The 22,305-nt window shown below is 38.9% G+C and overlaps 1 protein-coding gene across 3 annotated transcripts in view; it reads right to left on the bottom strand.

Moving 5' to 3' along the window:
* Positions 1-22,305, bottom strand: part of EPS8 (EGFR pathway substrate 8, signaling adaptor) — a 130,844-nt gene that overhangs the window by 33,575 nt on the left and 74,964 nt on the right. For all 3 annotated transcript variants that reach the window (XM_088141313.1, XM_088141312.1, XM_088141314.1), the window contains 9 exons: positions 19,891-19,964; positions 14,410-14,477; positions 13,964-14,125; positions 13,361-13,510; positions 9,222-9,304; positions 7,343-7,479; positions 5,968-6,041; positions 3,590-3,716; positions 431-519 (listed from right to left, as the gene is read on the bottom strand). In XM_088141313.1, the coding sequence (XP_087997439.1) occupies positions 431-519; positions 3,590-3,716; positions 5,968-6,041; positions 7,343-7,479; positions 9,222-9,304; positions 13,361-13,510; positions 13,964-14,125; positions 14,410-14,477; positions 19,891-19,964 (964 nt within the window). The remainder of the gene's footprint in view (positions 1-430; positions 520-3,589; positions 3,717-5,967; positions 6,042-7,342; positions 7,480-9,221; positions 9,305-13,360; positions 13,511-13,963; positions 14,126-14,409; positions 14,478-19,890; positions 19,965-22,305) is intronic.

Here is a 22,305-nt window from a genome sequence, read left to right on the forward strand (position 1 = left end):
AATTATAGTTTACACACTACGATCAGCATATCAAAAAAACAAGAATGTGTTTATGGGAAGTTTGCAGGAAAAGGAAAAAGAGGGTGGAAAGTAGGAATATATAAACATATTTTTGATACTGTCTGGAGGTTGTCTTTAGTGTCCTAGAAAGATCCTTGTGTTTGTAGCTTGAAAAAATCCAGCAAAAACATTACAGTCCTGGAAGTTGTCATACTCTAGCTGAGAGTGATGAAAAAACAACTTTAACATATCTCTAAAGAAAGTGAGCTGTAATGCCAATGGTTGATCATTCCCTTAGTTCATTTCCCCTCTGTTCTAAAACAAACTATTCAAATTGTAATAACAGATTAAAAAAACAAAACCGACTATTGATATCAAGCTTCAACAAAAAGATGGAATTGCTTGGAGTAACCTGCTCATAATCACTTACCAAAAGGTTGAAACCATGCTTAAATTTTTGCAAACAGTCCACAAATTCATCTGGAGCTGGAGGTTTTGCACGGAGAGTTAAGACACCCTCTGGTAAAAAATAGAAAAGTGAAACCAAAACCACTTAGCCGAACATCTGGAGAAATATTTTCATCACTGGCAAAACAGGAGGATTGGGTTCTAACTGAATGCGACATATAATGGACTGCGTAACTTCACGTATCATTTTGAATGCCCCCAATATACTATAGAAGCATGGAGTCTTAGCTCAGTCCTTTGGCTAATGGGCAAAAGTGTTATCAGCAAGAAACTTTTACAAGTTGGCTGTCTGTTCTTCATATAAATTAATTCTCTTGCAATTAACTCTGTAGAAAGCTAATAACCAATCTACCACTAAACGTGGTATCCTCCAGATACACTGAAGCCACATCTCCCAATTCCCATGCCTGACTGTCATATTCCCCAGTCTCAACACATATATACACTTGAAGACACAAGATGAGAGAGAGAGATCAGCCCAAGTCAATCCACTGATGGATGAAGGACTTTTCATTGACGATTATGGACTGTAATCTACCACAACGTTTCTCAACCTCAGCAACTTTAAGATGTGTGGACTTCAACTACCAGAATTCCTCAGCCAGCATGCTGGATAGAGGGTTCTGGAAGTTGAAGTCCACATATCTTAAAGTTGTTGAGGTTGAGAAACACTGATCTACCACACTGGTCCAGTGTGGGATGGTAGATAAAGTATTTTCCACTTTGGTCTAGGGCTGAGAGTGAATGACTGGCAGCCAGCTTCTGTGCCTGAATCTTCTCATTCCTGTTCCAGCACCTTAACCACTATACCACACTGGCTGTCACATACATACATACATACATACATACATAGTTTGTCTGTGTCTGTGTGGATTTTAATAGTGTGTATATAAAAATAGTTTATGCACTATTAAAATTCACAAGGGAAGAAGAAAACAACACCACACTACCCTTCCTGGATATCCTCACCAGCAGAGGAAATAATGGCAAATTAGAAATACAAATTTATTGAAAAACAACCCACACTAACCAAGTGCTCCATTACCAAAGTAACAACTCAACCTCCCACAAGAGGAGCTGCGTAAGAACATTATTCAGATGAGCACAAACGCACTGCAGCAACCCAGAACACCAGAAAAAGGAAACAAATCACCTATACAACTTCGTCCAACAAAATGGATACCCACGCAACCTTATCAAAAAGTGCCTGACCGCTCAACCCACTACAGCACAACCAACACAAGTTATGAAAAGGATAACACTGCCATACATCAGAAACATCTCAGAAACAACCAACAGAGTATTACAACCACATGGCATCACCACAGCACACAAACTAACTAAAGCCCCCCAAAACATCTTAAGTAAACCAAAAGACCAGTAGTCCAAGAAGAAAAAAAAAACAGGAGTCATCTACAACATACAGTGTAAGGACTATAACAGCCACTATGTAGGACAGATAGGCAGAAGACTAGCAGAGAGTGTCCATGAACATTAATTAGCAGTCAGAAGACACGATGAAAACTCCTTAATCTCACAACACATGGACAGACTCAACCAAAGTTTCAGTTGGGAAATTGTGAGCATCCTAGGCAAAGCTAAATCCAAAAACACTAGAGAATTCCTGGAAGTTTGGTACTCAGACACATCAGCCATCAGTAGACACACAGAGATAAACCATATTTATACACCATTCAAAAGTGACAATAAAAAAGCTAAGGAGGAAACAAAAAGACCAGAACACATCCTTTTTAGCAGCCTACACCCAGATAAGCAGGGATCAACACTGGGCAAACAATCAAGCAGAAAACAATACTCTAATCAAGGAATTGCCAAGGAGACAAACTATCAAGCAGACAAACTATCAAACAGAAAACAAAACCCTAATCAAGGAACTACCAAGGAGAAAACCACACCCCCATCAACACTGGCAGGGCAAGCCACTGTATATAAAGAGAGAGCAAACCCCACACTCACTAGCACTGATGATGTTACCCAGTTGGGTAATGAAACATCTCCAACCAAACAACCAAGCTCAGAGAGCACCAAGGACTCATTCATATATATAAATACACACACGCACACACATAAAGTGGTACCTCGGGTTACGAACGCCTCTGTTAACGGACTTTTCGGGTTACGACCAGCTCCGGCCGCAAAAATTTACCTTGGTTTGCGAACTCCGCCTCGGGGTATGAGCAGGATACGCGGCCATTTTCCCTCTCATGACACGGTCCGCGGCCATTTTTCCGCCCCTGACACGTGGCCCGCAGCCATTTTTCCGCCCCTGACACGTGGTCCGCGGCCATTTTCCGCCCCTGACACATGGTCGTAGGGAGGGGGACTCTCCCTCCAAGCAATAGCCGCCTCTCTGTCCTCCACGCCAGAATGGATTAACGGTAATTACATTGAACCTTATGGGGAAATTTCCTTCAGGTTGCGACCAATTCGGGGTGCGACCAGAGTCACGGAACGGATTAAATTCGTAACCCGAGGTTCCACTGTATAAAACATATATACTAGGGGAAAAAATGCCTAGTGTATCAAGATGCAAATCATTTCTTTTGAAACATTTTGTCTGTAAAGTTTGCAAATCCCACTTCAAGAGTGGGAAACTCAAGCATGAAATGGGCTGTTTCAAGCATTTTTGAAAATATGGAACTTGAAACAGATAATCTCTGTTCCTGGCTGAGAAACACTTCCAAAATGCTTGAAAGAGCCCAGCTTCAAGTTCACAAAATTTCATGCTCCAAACTTACACACCCCTGATTCCGAAAAAGAACGAATTGACTCAAGGCGGCTGCCTTATTGAAATTACATGGTGTTTGTTTTTTTTTACATGTTGATTCATATTCCATTTCTCTGTTCTACTGAACATGTATACAAATGAATGAAAGAATAGAGAAAAGATCAGCTGCCTGTTCTTTTTAACATTAGCCAAGCATTAAACATAATTCTGGCCCAAAACATGACTGGAGTGTAACAAATAATGATGACTGAACGGTAAAGTCTGTTGAACTCTACGACATGCAACTACTTATTTAACTAAATAGGGGAACTCTAACAGTTCAACAAGTGAAATGTGATCAGAAAACTATTGAAAAATAGATCTATCCCTTACCACCTGGTCCTTTCTTCTTATTTTTCTTGCTTTTCTTCCGCTTTGAAAGCTCTGCAAAAGCTTCTGCTGCTTTTTGAAGCTTGGTGACAAAATATTCAATGTCATCCAAAATATGATTTAGGATTTGCTAAAAGAAATAAACAGTGTGTGTCATTTATAAACGTAAGGAACATCACCCAAAATGTAGCATTGTTAGTTACAAAGAACGAGACTCATGGAAGGGAACCTGCACGTTCATCTACAGAAAGTGACACATTCTAAAATTAATACGCTGATATTACCATATCACTTGGGTCTATATTTCCCCCTTTGTTCTAAAGCTACCATCAACAAAAGCTCTTGCTAGATGAAGATTTCAGCATAATTATTTGAGTATGTTCTCCCCACACAAGAGCTTGGTTTAACTTTAGTCTTTCTGGGGTGCTAAGGAGACCTTTTTTTAGCCTTATCTTATAGCAAGCTATTATGAACTTATAAAATTATTTCTGCTCTAGTTAACAGTTGGGTTTTTTTTTTCCCACACGGATATGAAATAAGAGGCTGGAGTTGCTTAAAATATTTTTAGCTCTTAGTACAAAGAGCAAATGAGGGCCTTGTGTAGGTGAAGGTTCCAAGGCGCATCCAAATTTAGTTCTATATAGTTGCTACTCAACTTCCCTTCTTTTTGTTCTGTCCAGAATTAAGTTTCTATAGGATCCAAATACATATCTCAGCCTTATTCTATCAACTTCCTTTTTTGATTCATGACCCATAATAGTATAATGGTTAGAGGAGGAGAGAGGAGCGTGTAGCCCTCCAGGAACTGCTGAAATATAACTTCAAACTTCATGTGGCAGCACTGTAAGTAACAAACATTCCCAGTTCATCCTAAGTACACAAACAAGAACACGCTCCCAGGACTATCAACAACATGCACAAGTCTTCCAGGGCAGATGCTGAGGGAGCTCCTGGTGATGAGCTGGTGTGAAAACAGCTCTGATATGAAAACCAGAGCCCAGGGCAGAACTTGGCTATCTTGGTCTTAAAGAGGCTTAAAAGGGAAGTCTCTTTCATCTTCCTTTTTTCTATATGCTCTCATATGAGAGAATTTTTGGATTTTTATTGGTCTGGGCTTCATGCTACAGGCTTCAAGAACACCTCCCCTTAAGTTGGGGAGGAAGGCTTATGGAGCACTAGAAGTTATATTAGCTACTTGTCCAGTAGGAGGCACTACACTCCCCAACCTATTCTGGGAATTGGGACTCTTCAGACATAGGTATTCTCCACAGATATTCTATGTCCAACCCTTTAATGGGAGTTGAACCCCCAGGTGTTGCACTTGTTGATTATACAGCACATTCAGTGGTCATGTAATGGCTCCTACTGGTCAACAGTTAATATAACATGTTTTTTTATTATTGTTGTGAGCCACCCAGAGTCATCCATTGGGGGAGATGGGCGGCATACAAATTTGAAAAATAAATAAATAAATATAAATAAATAAATAATATCTTGGTCTTTCCTGTTCTAATATGCTGGGGAGCAACCCACACACATCCTCTGCACATCCTTATCAGGCTTACACCTTCCTCTTCCCTATCTCTACTAAAACCTTCCACACAGCCATTCCTTAGTTTTCAGAGAGTGTCAGACAACCGCCCTGCAGTTGCTAGGCAACCAAATGATGTATTTCTCATTTGACTCCCAGGGATGCTTCACACTTTATGCAGAAATTGTGGAAGGGGCAGATAGCCTAGTAAACATAAAGTATGAAAAGTAGACACACATCCCTAAACATAATCAGAAATTGTGCAAATCAGGATTCTATGCATTTCTTTTATACACTCTGGACTGCTGGAAAACTCAGCATTAATCAAAGTTAACACAAATCACAATATTGCCTGCTGTTGGACATTTCTTGCCACCTGGGAAGAGAGAGCTTGCCTCCCACTGCTAGCCAGACCTGTCACAAAATGGAAAGGGAGCATAAAAGCCTCAAGAGGGCAATCAAAGGGCCAATGGGAGATGCTGCAACCTGACTGAAAAGAAAGTCTCTTAAATAGCTAAGATCCTGTAAAAGGCATGTTGCTCATTATGGAAGGTGGGGGGAGCATCCAGTGCCAGTAAATACTGAGCAAAAGCCAGCATGAAGAAAAGGGAGGAAGCAGCAGGTGGTTACAGTAGTTAAGCTCCTCTCCATAACTGAAGTTTTGGGCAGCTCCTAGAGGGAATTCTGGAATAAATGGGTTTAGTACCTGTTAAATTTCTTCCTATTTCACAGCCCTGAAGTTTACTGTTGGGGAAAAAAATCACGAGTGAAACTTAATGATAATATCTAATGCCACACCAAGTTTGAGGAACACTAAAACGTCTCACACACAATCTCTTCTGTCACTTACAACATCTCGGTCAATCTTGGCTGCCATCATTTCAGCTGTTTCTTCATGATCATGGAACTGCTTTGGTTTCTCACCTAAAGAAACAAAGAGATGAGGAGAAACTTCCACAGGGGACAGACATTGTGGTTGTGATTGCACAACCAATTTTACCAAGGCTACTCAAAGGTGTAGTGCCCGTAGTTGTACCACATACTAAGAGTGATTGATTTTTCTCCAGAGAGAAGCCTGTACCATTCAACATACAACACATAATGCACAATTTGGAAGGTATTTTTCTTCATCAGTGTTGTGATTTGCAGCTTCTCCCAACTCAATAGGTCAGTGTGGGTTGGGAATCATGGAAATTCTAGTCCAATTGTAGTCTCCTTATTTATGTCATCCAAATGTGATGCTTGGAGAGATGATTTTAGCTGCAGGTCTTCTCTAGCCTTGATGCCTGAGAGCCATTGAGATGGAAAAGCCTAGAAAGGAATCTCGGATTTCTACGCTGTAAGCATGTGCTCCAACACAAGGGGCTAAGGTTGGGAAGCATAGCTCCAAGCTTGGACCACTGTCCCTGGCATCATTAGGGCAAAGTCATACCAAGCTCTAAGGAATGCAGACATCTATAGGTTCATGCACATAATATACTGAACCACCAAGTAACCAACCACATTTTGGCTAAGTGTGTCATCTGAACCTGGCCTGTATGGTTAAGTCTGTGATTTAGTATGCTGTGCAGTTCCATAAAATATGTGTCTCAAGAGTAGATCTCAAGACTATGGTGCTACTCAGGAATAAAGCCCTAAATAGAAAGAATTTCTAATTCTAATAAGAACTAACTTCTTCTTCATTGTGAGTCACAATGAAAACAAGCTAGTGTTGGAAATGCTCTGTCACTAATCATTTATGGTTTACTTTTTTCCCCAACCCCATGGCATTACATTTTTAAATTTGCCCTGGTCACTATTTATGGGACTTTGACTTGGTCTGATACCTTATCTTATGCTCAAACTTCTTAAAAAGCCTTGGCATGGCTTCTTAATCTTATTGTCAATTACTGCCTTCCTATATTCCTGACTTGACTACCAGCTTGCTTGTTCAATAGTCTAGTGATTCTCTAGACAGGACACCATGGAACAACCTCCCAGACATGGGACAAAATATTTTTTAAAAAGTAAACTAAAAAAAAAAGTTGAAAAGTAAACCAAATGAGAATAGAATATAATTCTTTTTATTAAATGATGCTATTTTTTTTTTTTAGCACTGAATACTTTCATTTATTCTTCCAGGACATTTGCTGTGGGATAACGAGCCATACTGTCCATAACATCCACAGCAGAACACTCAGAGTCTTTAAGTCACAAGTTTATCTCAAAGTTTTGGCAACACTCACAATCTCCTTGTTCAGCTGCCCAGGCAGACCAAGCTGCCACCCGGCTCCGGACATCCACCTGGGTAACAGTCCCTGGAGGGACAGGAGCTGGAGCTCTTGGAGGTGGGGGAATGGCACTCTCTGATCTGGAAATCATCCTAGATAGGAAAAAATAATCATTCAAAACTGAAACACCAAGAAAACGAGATCTCTTCTTTCAGCTGTTTGTTAGCTGGGGGAAGAGGGGCATTATTTGCCAGTTTATATTGCCATCACTCTCTGTTGGAAGTGGTACACAGCAACATTGGTCAACTGTCTGTTTGTCTGTCTGTCCATACATTCATCCACCCACCCACCTACTTTTTGGTGAAGCTGAGTTTTACATGCTTCCATAGCAGAACAACCTCCTTTTTGCAAAAGAACTGTGTAGAAATACACAACCAGTTTAATTTGATTTGATTAGTTACCAAGAGTTGGTGCCAACTCCTTGTCACCCCATAGACAGACCTTCTCCGGGATGAGCAAAACCAGTACAAGGAAATAAAAAGAAATATTTACCTTTCTCTTTACTATTTTTAATACTGAATTTTCCCACCCTCTTAAGCTAGGGGTATTTGTTACTGAAGTTCAGATTTCAATAATAGATGAGAAAAGTATAAGTCCACAAAATTTCACCAATGGAACTTGGGTGGAGATTTGTTGATTTTAAAGAGTTTGTGGCCGAAACAGAGAAAGTGTCCACATAGAAATTGAAAATGGCCCAAGGAAGGATAACTCTGAAAATGTGCTGGTTTATAATACAAGTGGAAACTGTACCAAAATGTTGTAATGCATTCTTATGCATTACAAGAACTGTTCTGTTTCAAGGTGCTTGGCTGATTACCATTTTCTCCTTTGCAATAACACAAGCTATAGAGCAGTGTTTCTCAACCATGGGGACTTTAAGATGTGTGGACTTCAACTCCCAGCATTCCCCAGCCAGCATGGCTGGCTGGGGAATGCTGGGAGTTGAAGTCCACACATCTTAAAGTCCCCAAGGTTGAGAAACACTGCTATCGAGAATTGGAGCAATACATTTCACAACCACTGTATGCACTTGCTTGGCTTTTTTATTTTTTTGTTTTATTTTACTTTGGCTGGAGAGGGGGGGGGTATTTTATAATTTTGCAAACCTCCAGGTTCTCCCAAGTGTGTTTTTTAATTCTAAACGGTTATTTTTGGATCTATTAGAATATAATAAGAGCAGTCATGAATCAGACCAAAAATCTGTTTGATTCCGCATTCTGTTTTTATTGTGACCAATCAGGCACCAGTAAAAAGCCCATAGCAATGCCTGAGGACAATATATCCTCCTACTCAAGTTCCTAGCAAGCAGTATGATAGGCCTACAGCTTCTGTTATTGGAGGTTTCACATCCAGCAGGATTGTGTGAAGCTCTGAAGAGATGCCAGGCTTTGATGAAGCTTTGGACCAAGCGCCATTCAAGGCTGCTTCAGCACTGGCTGAAGTGCTCCCATGCTGCGTTCCTTCAGCAAGTGCTAGGCTGGTTCAGTGTGCCCAGTTGTATGGCTTTGGCAAACGCCATATGCAATCCCAAAGCTATGTGCAAACTTGGAGGCACATCAGCCAATGCGCTGGGTAGAGAGCTGAAGAGAGCCTTCTCCCACACTACTGATCTGAAATAATTTGAGGCCACCTGAATTCCTTTGTTGAGATAAATGGGCTGGTCTCTTTGCTTCATCAGAGTGAATCATGTTCCCTTCACAGCCCGAATCACTTCATCAAAGTGAATCTATGTCACTTTGCACCGGCCAAACATATTGTCCGTGTGACCAGTTTCTTAATGCCTTCCCTACCTGAAACAATAGGAAAGATTTGCAAGTCAAGGCTCCAGCTTTACCTGAGTGTTTCAAGACGCTGCTTTGGTTTCCCTCCTTTGCTATCGCTGATTGCACTTTCAATATCTTCATGGATAAAGTTAGCCTGAGCAGAAGCAGAAGCAATTAAATTGATGCATTGCTGAATGCTTGAACAAGCTATCTACTGAATGCATTGGGGCTCTGGAAGCAGAGTTGCCACCACGTTCACTGCAAATTCCGTTAACTTTCAATTTCCATTTCTCACCCATCCAGAAACAACTGCCAATCAACTTCATTACGTGATTTGATGGTTTGAATGTTCTGAGATGCAGCAAAAACCTTCCCTTTCATTTTTAGACGCTTATGTGATGGCTACTCTAAGTCTCTTTTTCTATCTGTACTGAGTTATAGCCTCGAGTTACTGAATCATATGGATAGTAACAGAGTTCAATGACAGAGCACATATCATGCAGCCAGGTATGATTCCATTTAAAAGGAATACATTCAAATGATGAAAAAGATCTCTGTCTGAAACTTCGAGTAGCAAATTGGGGCAGACAGTAATAAGCTAAATAGATGCATAATGTTACCTGTTAAGGCAAATTTCTATGCTAGCTAACTGGAAGGAATGTGGCTCAGTGTCTTAAAATATAGGAATATAAGCAAGCCTTATTGGGTCTAGCCAACAGCCCCCTACCCCATTATTTTGGGTCATATGCTGTCCAAGTTGATGCATTCACAAACAGGAGCACATCCTCTTCCACTATTGTTCCTCAGAAGCTGATGTTTAAAACATGCTGCCCATGTTTCCAGAGGAAAATTAATTGTTAAGCCAGGCAGTCATTAAGTGAGATATCACATGACCACACCTGATTTTATGACATTTTTGTGGTGATTGTTAGGTGAATCACATGGTTGTTAAGTAAATCATGGAGTTCACCATTGATTTTGCTTGCTGGAAGCTGGCTGGGAAGGTCACAAATTGCAATCACATGACTGCGGGATGCTGCAACTGTCGTAAATGTGAGCTGGTTGCCAAGTGCCCCGATCACGGTCACATGACTGCAAGTAAGTAGAATTTTAGTACCATTGTAACTTGGAACAGTCACTAAACGAATGGTTGTTAAGCGAGGAAAACCTGTATTTCTATCATGTCTCATCTTCCCATCTTTGTTCCACTACTGAAAGAAAGCTGTACAGCCCCATAATCATTTTGGTTGCCCCTCTTTTTATACTCTTTTCACCACTGTAAAATCCTTTGGGGAATGTGGTCTCAACATAGATTTATAGAAAAGCATTAGAAGTGTTATTTTTAATTAATATTCTAATGATTCCATGCATAGAATTTGCCTTGTTTACAGTTGTGGCACAATAGATTGATACCTTCACCAAGATTTCCATAATGACTCCAAGATCTTTTTCTGATCAGTCACATTACTATGATTTATTAGCTTTTACTTCCATATTGGAATGGACTTCTGGGGAAACTAATTGCTGATCAAGGCTTTAAGGAGTTCCTCCACATTCGTCTGGCACAGTTCTACTTGCTTCTAAAGATCTAGTTATTTAATATTTGTGCTTCTTTATAGAGCTCAATTATAGCTCCACAGTCCAAATGCCACTCACTGCTCCAATTAATTTACACACTAAGTACCACAGGAGGATTATTATGCACAGGAATCCATAATATTTATGGATGCTGGTTGGCAGGAAGCCAAATACTGTTCAGGGTTATTGGCCATCAGCAACAATGTAGGCATTTGTATTTCCCAGTAAATGCAGAACAACTGCTCTTTTTAAAAAATGAGAATCTGAATATTTAAAGCCTTTTTAGGGGTCCAAATTATTACATTGTCAACGAAGTCTTTATCATCTCAGCAAGCAAGTCATGCTCTAAAAGCCAAATCGAGATATCATTATGTTCTGCCTGGAAAAGAAAACCGCTGAAATAGGTCTCTGATTGCAGCGTCTTTATTGATTTCCTTCTGTTGTTTTCATAAGCCTAATCAGCCTTTTATTTATATGTCATCGCACCATCATAAGCATTCTCAGAATAGCTTTTCTCAAAAAGTTCCTGAAGTGTCGCACATCAAGCTGATTAAGGTAACTTAATGTTATGAAAAATCACACTAACTATGGAAGAATGGTCATAAACGCTGCTATCTGTTTCCTGCAAATGCAATTACGGTGAAAGATTGGTAGTGATCAAGGCCAAACACTGAGGACACACCTGACAGTCATTAAAATAGAACACTATAAAATATCTACATTTAGAGGTAATACATCTCTGTAGATGAGAAGACAAACACTCATAGATGTCCTCACATATTGTCTCCTGAAATATTGTAACTGACATATTCTTGGAGTCCACTTCTGTTGCCTTAGGAAAACAGATCCTGTTAAGTCAGTCACACGGATCAACTGGACATTTTTAGTGTTACTACCACTGGAGCAGTTCCAACAGCTTTATTTTGCAATGAACAATATACTGTATATAAAGATGAGACTATATGAGGAGTTGTAGCTCCTGGAGAAAGAACCATTAACGAATATGCTTACTAGCACTTGGAGAATGAAGCTTTGTAACTCTGATCTTTTGTGATGAATGCTCAAATTTAATGAAGGTCAACAATTCCTGTATTGTATTGTATTGTATTGCATTACTCAGACTGATTAAATTGAGCGCATGTCCTTATTTCTCACTTTTGAAAAGAATAAAGCAATGGTAAGCCACTTTTGTATGGCTGCCAACAAACTACATGGATATGTCTATGAAGTCATCTAGGCGTTGTGCTCAATGTGAAGGACAATTTGACTTTACTAGAAAGGAATACAGAAATTTGACTGCAGAGGAACTGCCATTTAGTTGGCTGTAAGGAAAACAAAGAGTGTCTTATAACACCATAAAGATAAATAAATGGTCCCTTTGTCACACTACAGCAAACTTATTTATCTTTAAGGTGCCATAACATTATTCATTAATCCTAGAAGGAAAAGAAAAGATGGTTTAAAAAGAAAACAGTGAATACAATAAAGCAAGTATCTAAATGACTTTACCAACATACAAAAAGATTGCTGTTATATTTAAAAAATGAACTTCACAAAATCATGAAGGTCTTTCAAGATGTAATTTAAATAATACAGGGGCTATATATTTCATTCTCTTTTTCTAACTTTTGCCTCTCCTGTTTTCAGCAGTAACGCATCAGGAATTTTACCTGCTAATGGTAAGAAAAGCAGAAGTCATACCTCTGGGTTGATATAGATAAAGTATGCATTACTGATAGAGATCCAGTGGATTTCCATAATAAAGCCCCCAAACCTTGGTAACTAACAGCAAATGACAACAACTCACAATTTCAGAGCCAAAATATTTTCTTCAAAGAGTAGATATAACTCAAACTGTTCTTGGAATGTGATTTTTTGTTGTTGTTATTGTTTTTGGCATCCTGGAGGGGACAAATGTGTCTATCTGGGAAAAGAAACTCATAAGGGTGGTGCCACAGAAAAGAAAGTACCATTATATTTGGGATATAAACTTTCTTCTCTGCAATATGTTGGTCTAAACCAGTGTTTCTCAACCTTGGAAACTTTAAGACGTGTGGACTGCAACTCCCAGAATTCCTGGCTGGGGAAGTCCACACATCTTAAGTTTCCAAGGTTGAGAAACACTGGTCTAAACAGTACATCTCTAAATACTGTCAAAAGATAGAAGCAGAGTGTTCTCCATTCTGAATATAAAAACTTTTGTAGCAATATATGACAATGAAATATATGGAAGGGGAAAGGGTGTGATGAACAATGTCTAGTGTGTCTGGAAGGAGAATCTTCAGATTTGGTGTGATGAGTAACCTTTGAGAGTCACAACCTGTTGCTTGTTAATGTATACTGTCATCTCTCTGGTCACTGGTCAAAACAAACCTAAATGGATCTTGTTCTGACCCTGTAGTTCTTAGGTATAAATGGCATCAGTCAGTTTTCCATAGTCCACCACCTTCCAAGTGCATTGGTACTACAGCTCCCAGAATTTCCTGCTGGTTAAGAATTTCAGATCTAACATGTTCTGGAAGGTGACAAATTGAGGATAGCTGATGTAAGACTATGGAGCAAAATAAATAAGCAAGCAATAAAAAATAATATATTCTAGCTCCATGTGATCAACTGCTGTATTTCACCCTACCTTGACTTCATCACACTGGAAAAGATGGAGGTCTGCTTTACTTTGCGATGGCTCTTTGCACACCAAAGCAAGGATGGAGTCATAGTTGCATGAATTCATCACAGCTTGGCAATGCTGTATTGTGCTCAAGGGGAAGTTCTCAAGTTCATTCTGCAAGGGAAATAGGGGGGAAGAAGTGGGAGGAGAGAGGGAGGTGAAAACTCCTGGTGCCTCAAAATATACTATTGCTCAAGATATGCCAACAGTAAAGAAGTTAGCAAAAATAATATAAAACTAAGGCCAGAAGGATGGATTCTCCTGATTTTCCCCTACGATTTCTCATCCTGTTTCATGAATGAGATTTTGCTTTTGACATTTTTTCAAAGGAGAAGAAAACATCAGCGAAATTCTCATGGCTGGAGAATTTCTCATTCCTTGGCAAAACTGAGAGAAATTGTCCATAAATCCAATTTCTCTACTCACAAATTGGTTGGATAATTTCATAAGATAATTTGTGCCCAGCCCTAATCAAAACCCTGAAAATGTTTTCCATTTCCTTCCCAGTTTTCCCAAGATGGATTTCTCTCTTCACCCAACTCTGCAAAACACTTCAACCCGATTTACCTTGGATTCTAAGTCCACTAGACTGACAGCTTTGTCATCCACTTGAAGAACCATATCTTGTGTCCAGACCTTGCCTTTGGCATCCAGAAGTTTCAGCTTCCTTATTCCATCATCAATTGTGATCATGGCTTCTTTCCGATCCAGAACAAAAGTGGTCAGGTGCTGATATGCATTGGGTTGGCAAGAGAGGAAAAAGAAGGAGGAGATGCATGTTTACAGAAGAGTCAGGAGAACAGATACTTATATTTTTGGAGAGAGTCTTTTTGAAAAAGCAAAACACGTTGCTTACAAAATAAAAAGAAGAGAACAGAAAATGAAGTTGTTTACAAAATAAAAAGGAGTGTTTACATAAATCAAAAGGAGAGAACAGAAAACTCATGTCTATCTGACATGTAAGTATCTGATGTGCACAAATAAAATAAGATAAAATAATTAAAAATTCTTACCTCCACATGGTATTGTGTTATCTCTGAAATGCTGCTGATACTGTCCCGTGCATAATTCTTCCTTTGCTCTGATTTTTATGAAGAATGGAAAAAAGAAGATATTAAAATATTTAATTTATTTTAAAAAATTGATGGGGTGGGAAGCTATGCTGGCACCAGTTGCTTATCCCTGAATTAAGATAATAAATACAACTCAACAGTCTAGTAATCTATGGTAGCTGGTTCAAATTTAAACCTCAGACAATGGACTGATTCACTAGCACACTAAGTGACAAAGTGGTTATTTTGATTTTGGCTTAGTATGTTAAGTGAAATCAGCCATGATGACTTGTAAACATAGATGTAGGGCGTAGCATATTGGATGTACCCAACAAACTGGGGCTTATTCAAAAAGCCATGATTAAGTAAGCCACAGTTTAGCCAGGTGCATGAACTAGATCATTGTGGTTATCTACTAACTTCATGGCTGACTGAAGGTGGTGAACCAAATCTCTGGTTATGTCAGGCCTAGCCCAAGGAACTCCTGGAGACCGTGCAGGTTCAATCAGCAAGGTTTATTAGCCAGCGCTTGATTACAGAATCTTCTCAGACTGACCAGTAGCTCTCAGGCACAAGTCTCTACTATCTTCGGGAATGTTTAGGGATGCGCCAGCTTTCTCCGCTTATCTCCAAAGCGTTGCTCTGGAGACGAGAGCACCGTTTTCACCCCCCTTCCTCCATTCCAGTCCATCACAGGTTACACTCCACAGATTGTCTGCATATTTGGGTTCTCCTGGTTGGGACAAAGTTGGGACTGCCCTTTGCGGTATGTCATCAGTTAGGGTCATGATGAGTTCTTCCACTTTAAATTTCACCATGCCACTACAATATTCACAAGAACAGCTTTCTGAAGAGGGCAATGACAATCACAACCTAGCTGCTAAGTTTTTTACAGATTGTAGAGTAGCTTTCAAATGGTTTCCAGGCAGCTTGTGGTGGTATCTGCTCTGCTTCAGCAGTGAACTCACATCATATTCCTTCAGAACAGTCTCCGGACTGCTTCATCTACAGGAGTTCTAAACCGATTTAAAGGGCCAAGTTAGCCAATATTCTTTTGCCCCTTAATCAAAAGCCAACAGCTCTCCAAATTCAGAGATGGGCAACTCAACCCTCTCAAGATGCCTGGATTTGAATAAACCACTGCCTTTTCATAAGCAATGAAAATAGCAGTCTTCACACACATACACATAACTTGAGAAGAAACACACCATCTGGGAAGGAAAAGACAAACAAAAGAGAAGCAAATTACACCAGAAGCCAATCACTACGAGACGCTTTTCCTATTTATTTGAATTCACACTACACGCCTAACCCTAAACTTGAATTAACAAAGCACAATTGCTGGGTCTGCATAATATATTATGCCCAGACGAATATGAGTAAATGCGAAAGCCTGATTCACACAACCTGCCGATAGTGTTTCTCATAACATGCGGAATCACAAACTATCATGCCTCATTTTAATTTAGTGTATTATGAGAAACCAGCCTTATTATTAGGTGCAAGGTTGCAAATTCAAAAGTTTAATGTCATAACATACACTCTTTTTTATTTGCTACCAGTGGAAAAAAATATTTTGTGCACGTTTTCACTATCCAGGAAAAGAAATCTCACCCTCTGACAAAGTGAGTCTAGATGGCATATACTGCAAAGCCCTTTTCGGTATCTTGTTTTTTTCATATCGAAAGTTATTAAAAAAAAAACTAAGAACAACTTTAAGCAAAAGACACTTAGATATAAAGCATATATTTGTGTGTGTGTGTATGTATGTGTGTCTGTATATAAGCATAAATGCTTCTACATAAGTATTTCAATGAACAGCAGCCATATTTAATTATATGATCCATAGCTAATCTAGGTCAGTAAGTGATTCTTTCATAAATTGCTATAGCATCAATTCAGCAGACCTTAACCCTAACCCTTACTCTGTATTTCTGATCCATTCATTCATTCATTCATTCATTCATTCATTCATTCATTCATTCAATCATTCAAGTTTATCATATCTTTTCACCACAGGACTCATAGCAATTAATAATAAAATCAGGTCAACAGTGGAAGATAAATTCATGTAGACAAAAGACAGGGGCTTTCCCAGATATTTTCAAATTTTGCCATAATTGAAATGGAAAGCATTAAACAATACTCCAAGAAACAATGGATGATGACCGTAGAACTGGCATATTTTAGTGTCCTCAATGTACTAAATTCACTCAAGCAGATTAGAAGGCAATGACAAGATCTCATTAACTATTCTGTTGACATATGAATTTTACCACATCCAATATTTTTAGAATCTTCATTTTCCTTCTTTAATGTAGATGAAAAATATAACTGAAGTGCATCTTTCCAGGAAATAGGCACCATTATCTATTTTTAAAAAATAGCCCAATGAAAATAATTTTCACACACACACACACAAATGAATATAGCATTTAAAAGTCCATTACTAGAGATGATTTCATAATTTTCTAAAAATGACTTTCTGCCAGGTGCAAGAGTTTCCTGGGGAGGAATGCAGTGAATGTAAACAGGCAGCCATCAGTTAGTGACAGTGGGATATGTAAAGCAAGTTTTCTATTACTCTAGGAACAATGTGAGTAGAAGAGGCAACATAATTAAACTTGAGAGTATACATAAGGTGGACCTTCAGCCTTAACTGGCAGAGGCAATCGCATGTTGTAAAAGGGCTTCAGATCTGATGGTACAAAAAAAACTCAGGTGAAGCTATGCTGGTTGTAATGAGAAGGTTCAGCCAGGTTCTAGCCAGCCAAGGACACTGCCATGTTCAGTCAACTATTTGTGACCACTGAGAGATAAAATAGCATGACCTTTGTTTGAGAACTATAAATGAAATAAACATGCTCTTTCCGGTCACATTCTATTCTATTCTATATTTTATTCTATCAGAAATATTTTTTAGAACATTTTTTCAGTCCAGTTCTTCAGGAGCACTATGCTGCTATCTCCTCTCATCTTCAATTAGGCATTGAACTATGGCCAGCATCAGCAAAATGGCACCTATTCCAAATGCCAAATGATGCCCACAGGCCCTCCAAACCAAAATAGCAGATTTCAACTTTTAGGAAATAATTCAAGTCTCCCATGATTGCTAGTACTCACATTTTCCAACCAACCTTGTGAGACTGCCACAATCTCATCATATTTTACAAGCTTCCTATATTTCAGTCATGCCACCTGGCCTTTTTGTGAGATCACACCATGGGGCATGGCCACAAAAAGGGCTGTTGATGTCTATTTATTTATATACTTCTGATGTAAGATATTGATATCCCATATTCAGAATATTTATCTTCTCCACTGAGGAGCCTTTTAACTGGGAAAAAAGTTGCAGGACCCAGCTCTTGGGTTGTACGATTCAGCAGTGCTTCTCAAACTTGGCAACTTTAAGATATGTGGACTTCAACTCTCAGAATTCCCCTGCTGGCTGGGGAATTCTGGGAACTGAAGTCCACATGTCTTAAAGTTGCCAAGTTTGAGAAGCATGGTTATATAGTAAACAATCAAATAAGATATTTTATAACCTAGTAGCAGACTTGTTTAGCTATAATCCTCATGCTCCCATCTAGTATGGGATGTGATAGCAATTGTATATCTGGAAGATCACAGGTTGGGGCAGGATGCCCTTGATTATTATTTTCTGAAAAGTATGGCATACAAAGGATTTAAACACAACCTCCCCCCACCCATCCCATAGATTTGTTGTTTGTGTTTTAATCGGGGATATTTATATTTTTATCCTTTTGTTGTCTTGGTCTTTACCTGTATGCCACCCATCTGGGGGAGATGGGGGGCATCTAAATTTAATAATAAATAAAATAAATAAATAAATCCCCCTTGTGCTTTACAAGGGATTCACAATCACCATATTCTCCTCTCTCACCCATACTTTTTGGAAGCACAAACGTGCCCCATCAGAAAATTCCTCAACCATTTTGGAGTAACAACCCATCATTAAACATTAGAAGCATTTGATTGTGTCAACATGTTGAAATATCTTCATTTGCGCAGACTTTTTTCCAAAAGGTCCAGACTGAAAATGTGCATGCATACACGCACATGAGCGCATGCACACACACACACACAAACAGAGCAGCAAAGTCTTTTGTCATCTGCTACCTTTCTTGGTTTTTTGCTTGGATGATGATCTGAAGAAATAAAACCCATCTGCTCCTGAGAATTATTATTTTTCAAAAGAAAGGAAAAGAAGCAATATTTAGATCAATCCTAAACTCAGTGATTATTTCCATTTGGGAAGACGTCAGGACAAAGTGTTGACGTATATACTTGCAGTAAAAAATTGGTTGTCACAAAACACTACAGAACAAAGAAAAGAGATGAAGTGAAGAAAGCAGAGCTTTAATAAATGCAACGTACAGACACATAAGGATTTTAATAAGGATCAGTTTGAAGATCAGATAGAAATCAACTTGGGTTTGCCAAAAACTGTGCAATCAACAAAACTCAGGACCCCATGACTAATTTTACTTCTGCCTTTTACTGTTCACTACTTTTTATTCTTTATCTGCCCTTTGCAAAACGCTGCTTACTCTGAAAGGGAATAGCATCACACTTATGCGTACATAATATTGTTAGCGGTGTTGATCTTGAAGAGCAGATCCAATCCATCCTACAACTAGAAAATCTTTTTCCTCCTTAGAACACCACAGCTGGCCCCACTGATAGCTGCCTGTAACACATTTGCCCAACAACTAGCAAGACTGCTGTAGCAGTTTTCTATCCACATTCACAAGATCCCCAGTTCAGTTCTTTTGTTCCATCATCATCTAGATTTCTGAAGCTGGGGGGGCACAAGGTAGCCTTTAAACTTTCAAGAAATCTAGATGCACATACAGATCTAACATCAAATAAACAGAGAAAGAGGTACACTGATAGTTTATAGTTATCAGAAGATTTCCAGGATCAACTTAGTGCTGGTTATTACTTACAAAGCCCTATATGGTGTAGCATCACAGTATTTCAGATACTATCTGGCCAAAGTTAAATCTCCAGTCTTATCATCCTGAGAGGATCTTCTGAAAATTATCTTCCCACCCAAGAAGTATATGGGGTGTGGGCTAGATGGTAGACTATTGTTGTGGGGCCCAATGTACCTTTAGCTCTAATTAATTGTTGCATGGATATTCATCTTGGGGGAAGGACATTGATCAGGTTGTATGCTTTTTATACTTTGCTGTATGCTGCCCAGAGTCTTCAGAGTGGGATGGATTAAGACCATTATTGAATAAATAAATCAATAGCAACTTAATTTCTAGGGCAGACACACACAGATGCTATATAATGCAATGGCTGATGGCTCTAAATCGTTTTTACATAAGTTCAGCCCACCTAGCTTAATTAAGACTTTGTAACCATGATACTATTATAAGCTCAAGTTAGACATCAGCTAGTGAATCTTACCATACAAAGCTTTTGCACTTGTCTTTGAACTCTGGTCCTTGTCCCCTGAAGAAAATGTTGGTGATCCATATCCACTGCAAGAAAGGCAAGAAATATATTGTTTATGTGCACTTTTTTTGGAAAAGTCAATCAACATATAGAAAGCTAAGCTTCAGACTAACTGCACTGAGCACAGAATTCAGGAACATAAGGATTATGACTTTCATGTTTCCGGTTCATGTGCTTGCAGAGCAGCAAGTATGGAGGAGTCCGCTCAGAGTGCTTGCTGGGTAGGAATTCCAAAACGTAGGAATTATGTATTGCCATTCAACTAAAGAAAAGTTATGCACATTATTGTGCATGCATAATCCATCACCAAACGATTTCCTGATCAACTGAACTTCAGAGTGATAGATGAATAATGTGCCTAAAACTATGCTACAAGATTATTTTAAAAGCCACTTGTGATCTGGAGCTGGAAAGCAATCTAAACAAGGACAGTGAGCTATATAATTCCTCTGATACAAATTAAACCATATTTGCTAAATGATTCAAAGACAACTAGGAAGATAGAGTTGGGGGTCAGTCAGAAATGCTGAAATGAGAAATAACTCTAGAGATGGCCAGAATCTAAAAACCTACTTCAAGTACCTCAATAATGGTAGGCTGCCTAACAACTGGTACATCTTTTCCTTTCAGTCAGGCACCTACACCAGTTCACAAACTCTGTTTGAAAGTCTCCTTGGTTTCAGAATGGTAAAAGTAATGGCTGTTCTTGGAGAAACCTGTGTCCCTTTGGACATATCCAAGAAGGTTATAGTCTTCCTTAATCTGGCATCCCTGCACTGAGAACTATGGATGTTCAGGACCGACTCATATAGAGAGCACTAGGTTGGGGGCAGCCATCTTATATGCTAAATGATATTTAGAATTTACATTGCCACTTTTGGAACTAGTGGGCCCATCTGTGTTAGTTCTGTTGTATCAGTCTTTAGAAAACATATATCAGATGCCTGGAGGATTTTGAGATGATTTTTATACAACTTGGGAAATTCACATCCATATGTCATAAACAATAGTTTTACAGATTCTGAAAATTACAAATGGAATCTCTCCCCCCACACCCATGGTAGTAGAGACCATGCTCGTCATTTTCTACATATATTTACAAATAACTCTGTTGCTGGTTATTCAGACTAAGATCAAATAAGTTATGTTTGAGTATGTTTCTAAGCAGCTTGGAAATTGCTTAAGATTAGACAATCTGAGGTTCTTCTTTTAAAAGCCATTAATATATACATATAGACCATAATTGTTACGCCAGAATTCTGAAGTTTAGCATGTCCCACCCACATACACCCATCTGTTCCTGTCCTTTATGTATAAGGAAAGCTTCTAACAATTATGGCTCTTATTCAGAAAGAAAAAAAAGCCAAAGGATTTTGTATTTTTAAATGCATAGAATCAATATGTATAATATGCATATACCCAAAACAGAAAGAACCACAACTTGCTGTTTTATTTTTTTTAAGCAACTTTTTCTCTGCTTCATAAAACACAAATATAAATTACATAGAGCTTTGGCTTCAACAAACAATACTGGTTGCATTTATAAATCTGTTTAGACACTAAAAAACACCAGCTCTCTTCCATTTAATGAAAGGGAGAAAAATAAACTTGTAGTGGTTTTCTAAAAATTAGAAAATTGTCACCAGCAATTGATAGCATATGATGTTATCACTTGCTAGTCATCCAAGTGTACATAAACCAAAAAGACAGTTGTTTCAGAAGGAGAACTATTCTCTCACTCTATGTTAAAGTTGACACTGAAGAATGACCTCCATCAGGCTGAGGCTGGATTTGGAGATAGCACTGCCTGAATCCAGGCATGGATTCCTGCTTCTCCTCCAACCTTGAACTCAGCTGCTAGAATTCAAAGCCTCAACCACAAATGATGAACACCCCAATCTTATCTGATCCCTTGAGCTCTTGAAAACCAAGAGGATTCAAGCACTTGAGCCCAGGGCCTCCAGTTGCAACACTGATACACTGAGCTGTAAACACCTCATCAAATCTGTCTGTTGTTTGCTACACGTAGGATGGGTTCTTTGACTTTAATTATTACAACAAGATCAAATACCAACACAAATGGCCAAATCTGTAGCGGGGACATGAAAAAATACTGGGTCGCTTGACTTGTCAATTGATTAAAACAGCCTGCCCTAATCTGGCAGGTATCAGATGTGTTGTGGCTACAACAATCAGTATGAAAACTCTGGAAATGTTAGTCCTAACATATCTGGAGAGCACTCACTGGAAAGGCTGGGTTAAAGGAACAGCCTTCATGTGTCTCTGCATATTGTGATATTTGCGTACAGAGTTTGTGGAGCAAGGAGGAAGATATTTGATTAAATATCTGGGATTTACATATTTCTG

The sequence above is a fragment of the Python bivittatus genome, unplaced genomic scaffold, assembly GCF_059951505.1.
Source record: "Python bivittatus isolate LINGU-HERP-01145 unplaced genomic scaffold, Pbiv_v1 ctg000330_np1212, whole genome shotgun sequence".
Lineage (NCBI taxonomy): Eukaryota > Metazoa > Chordata > Lepidosauria > Squamata > Pythonidae > Python > Python bivittatus.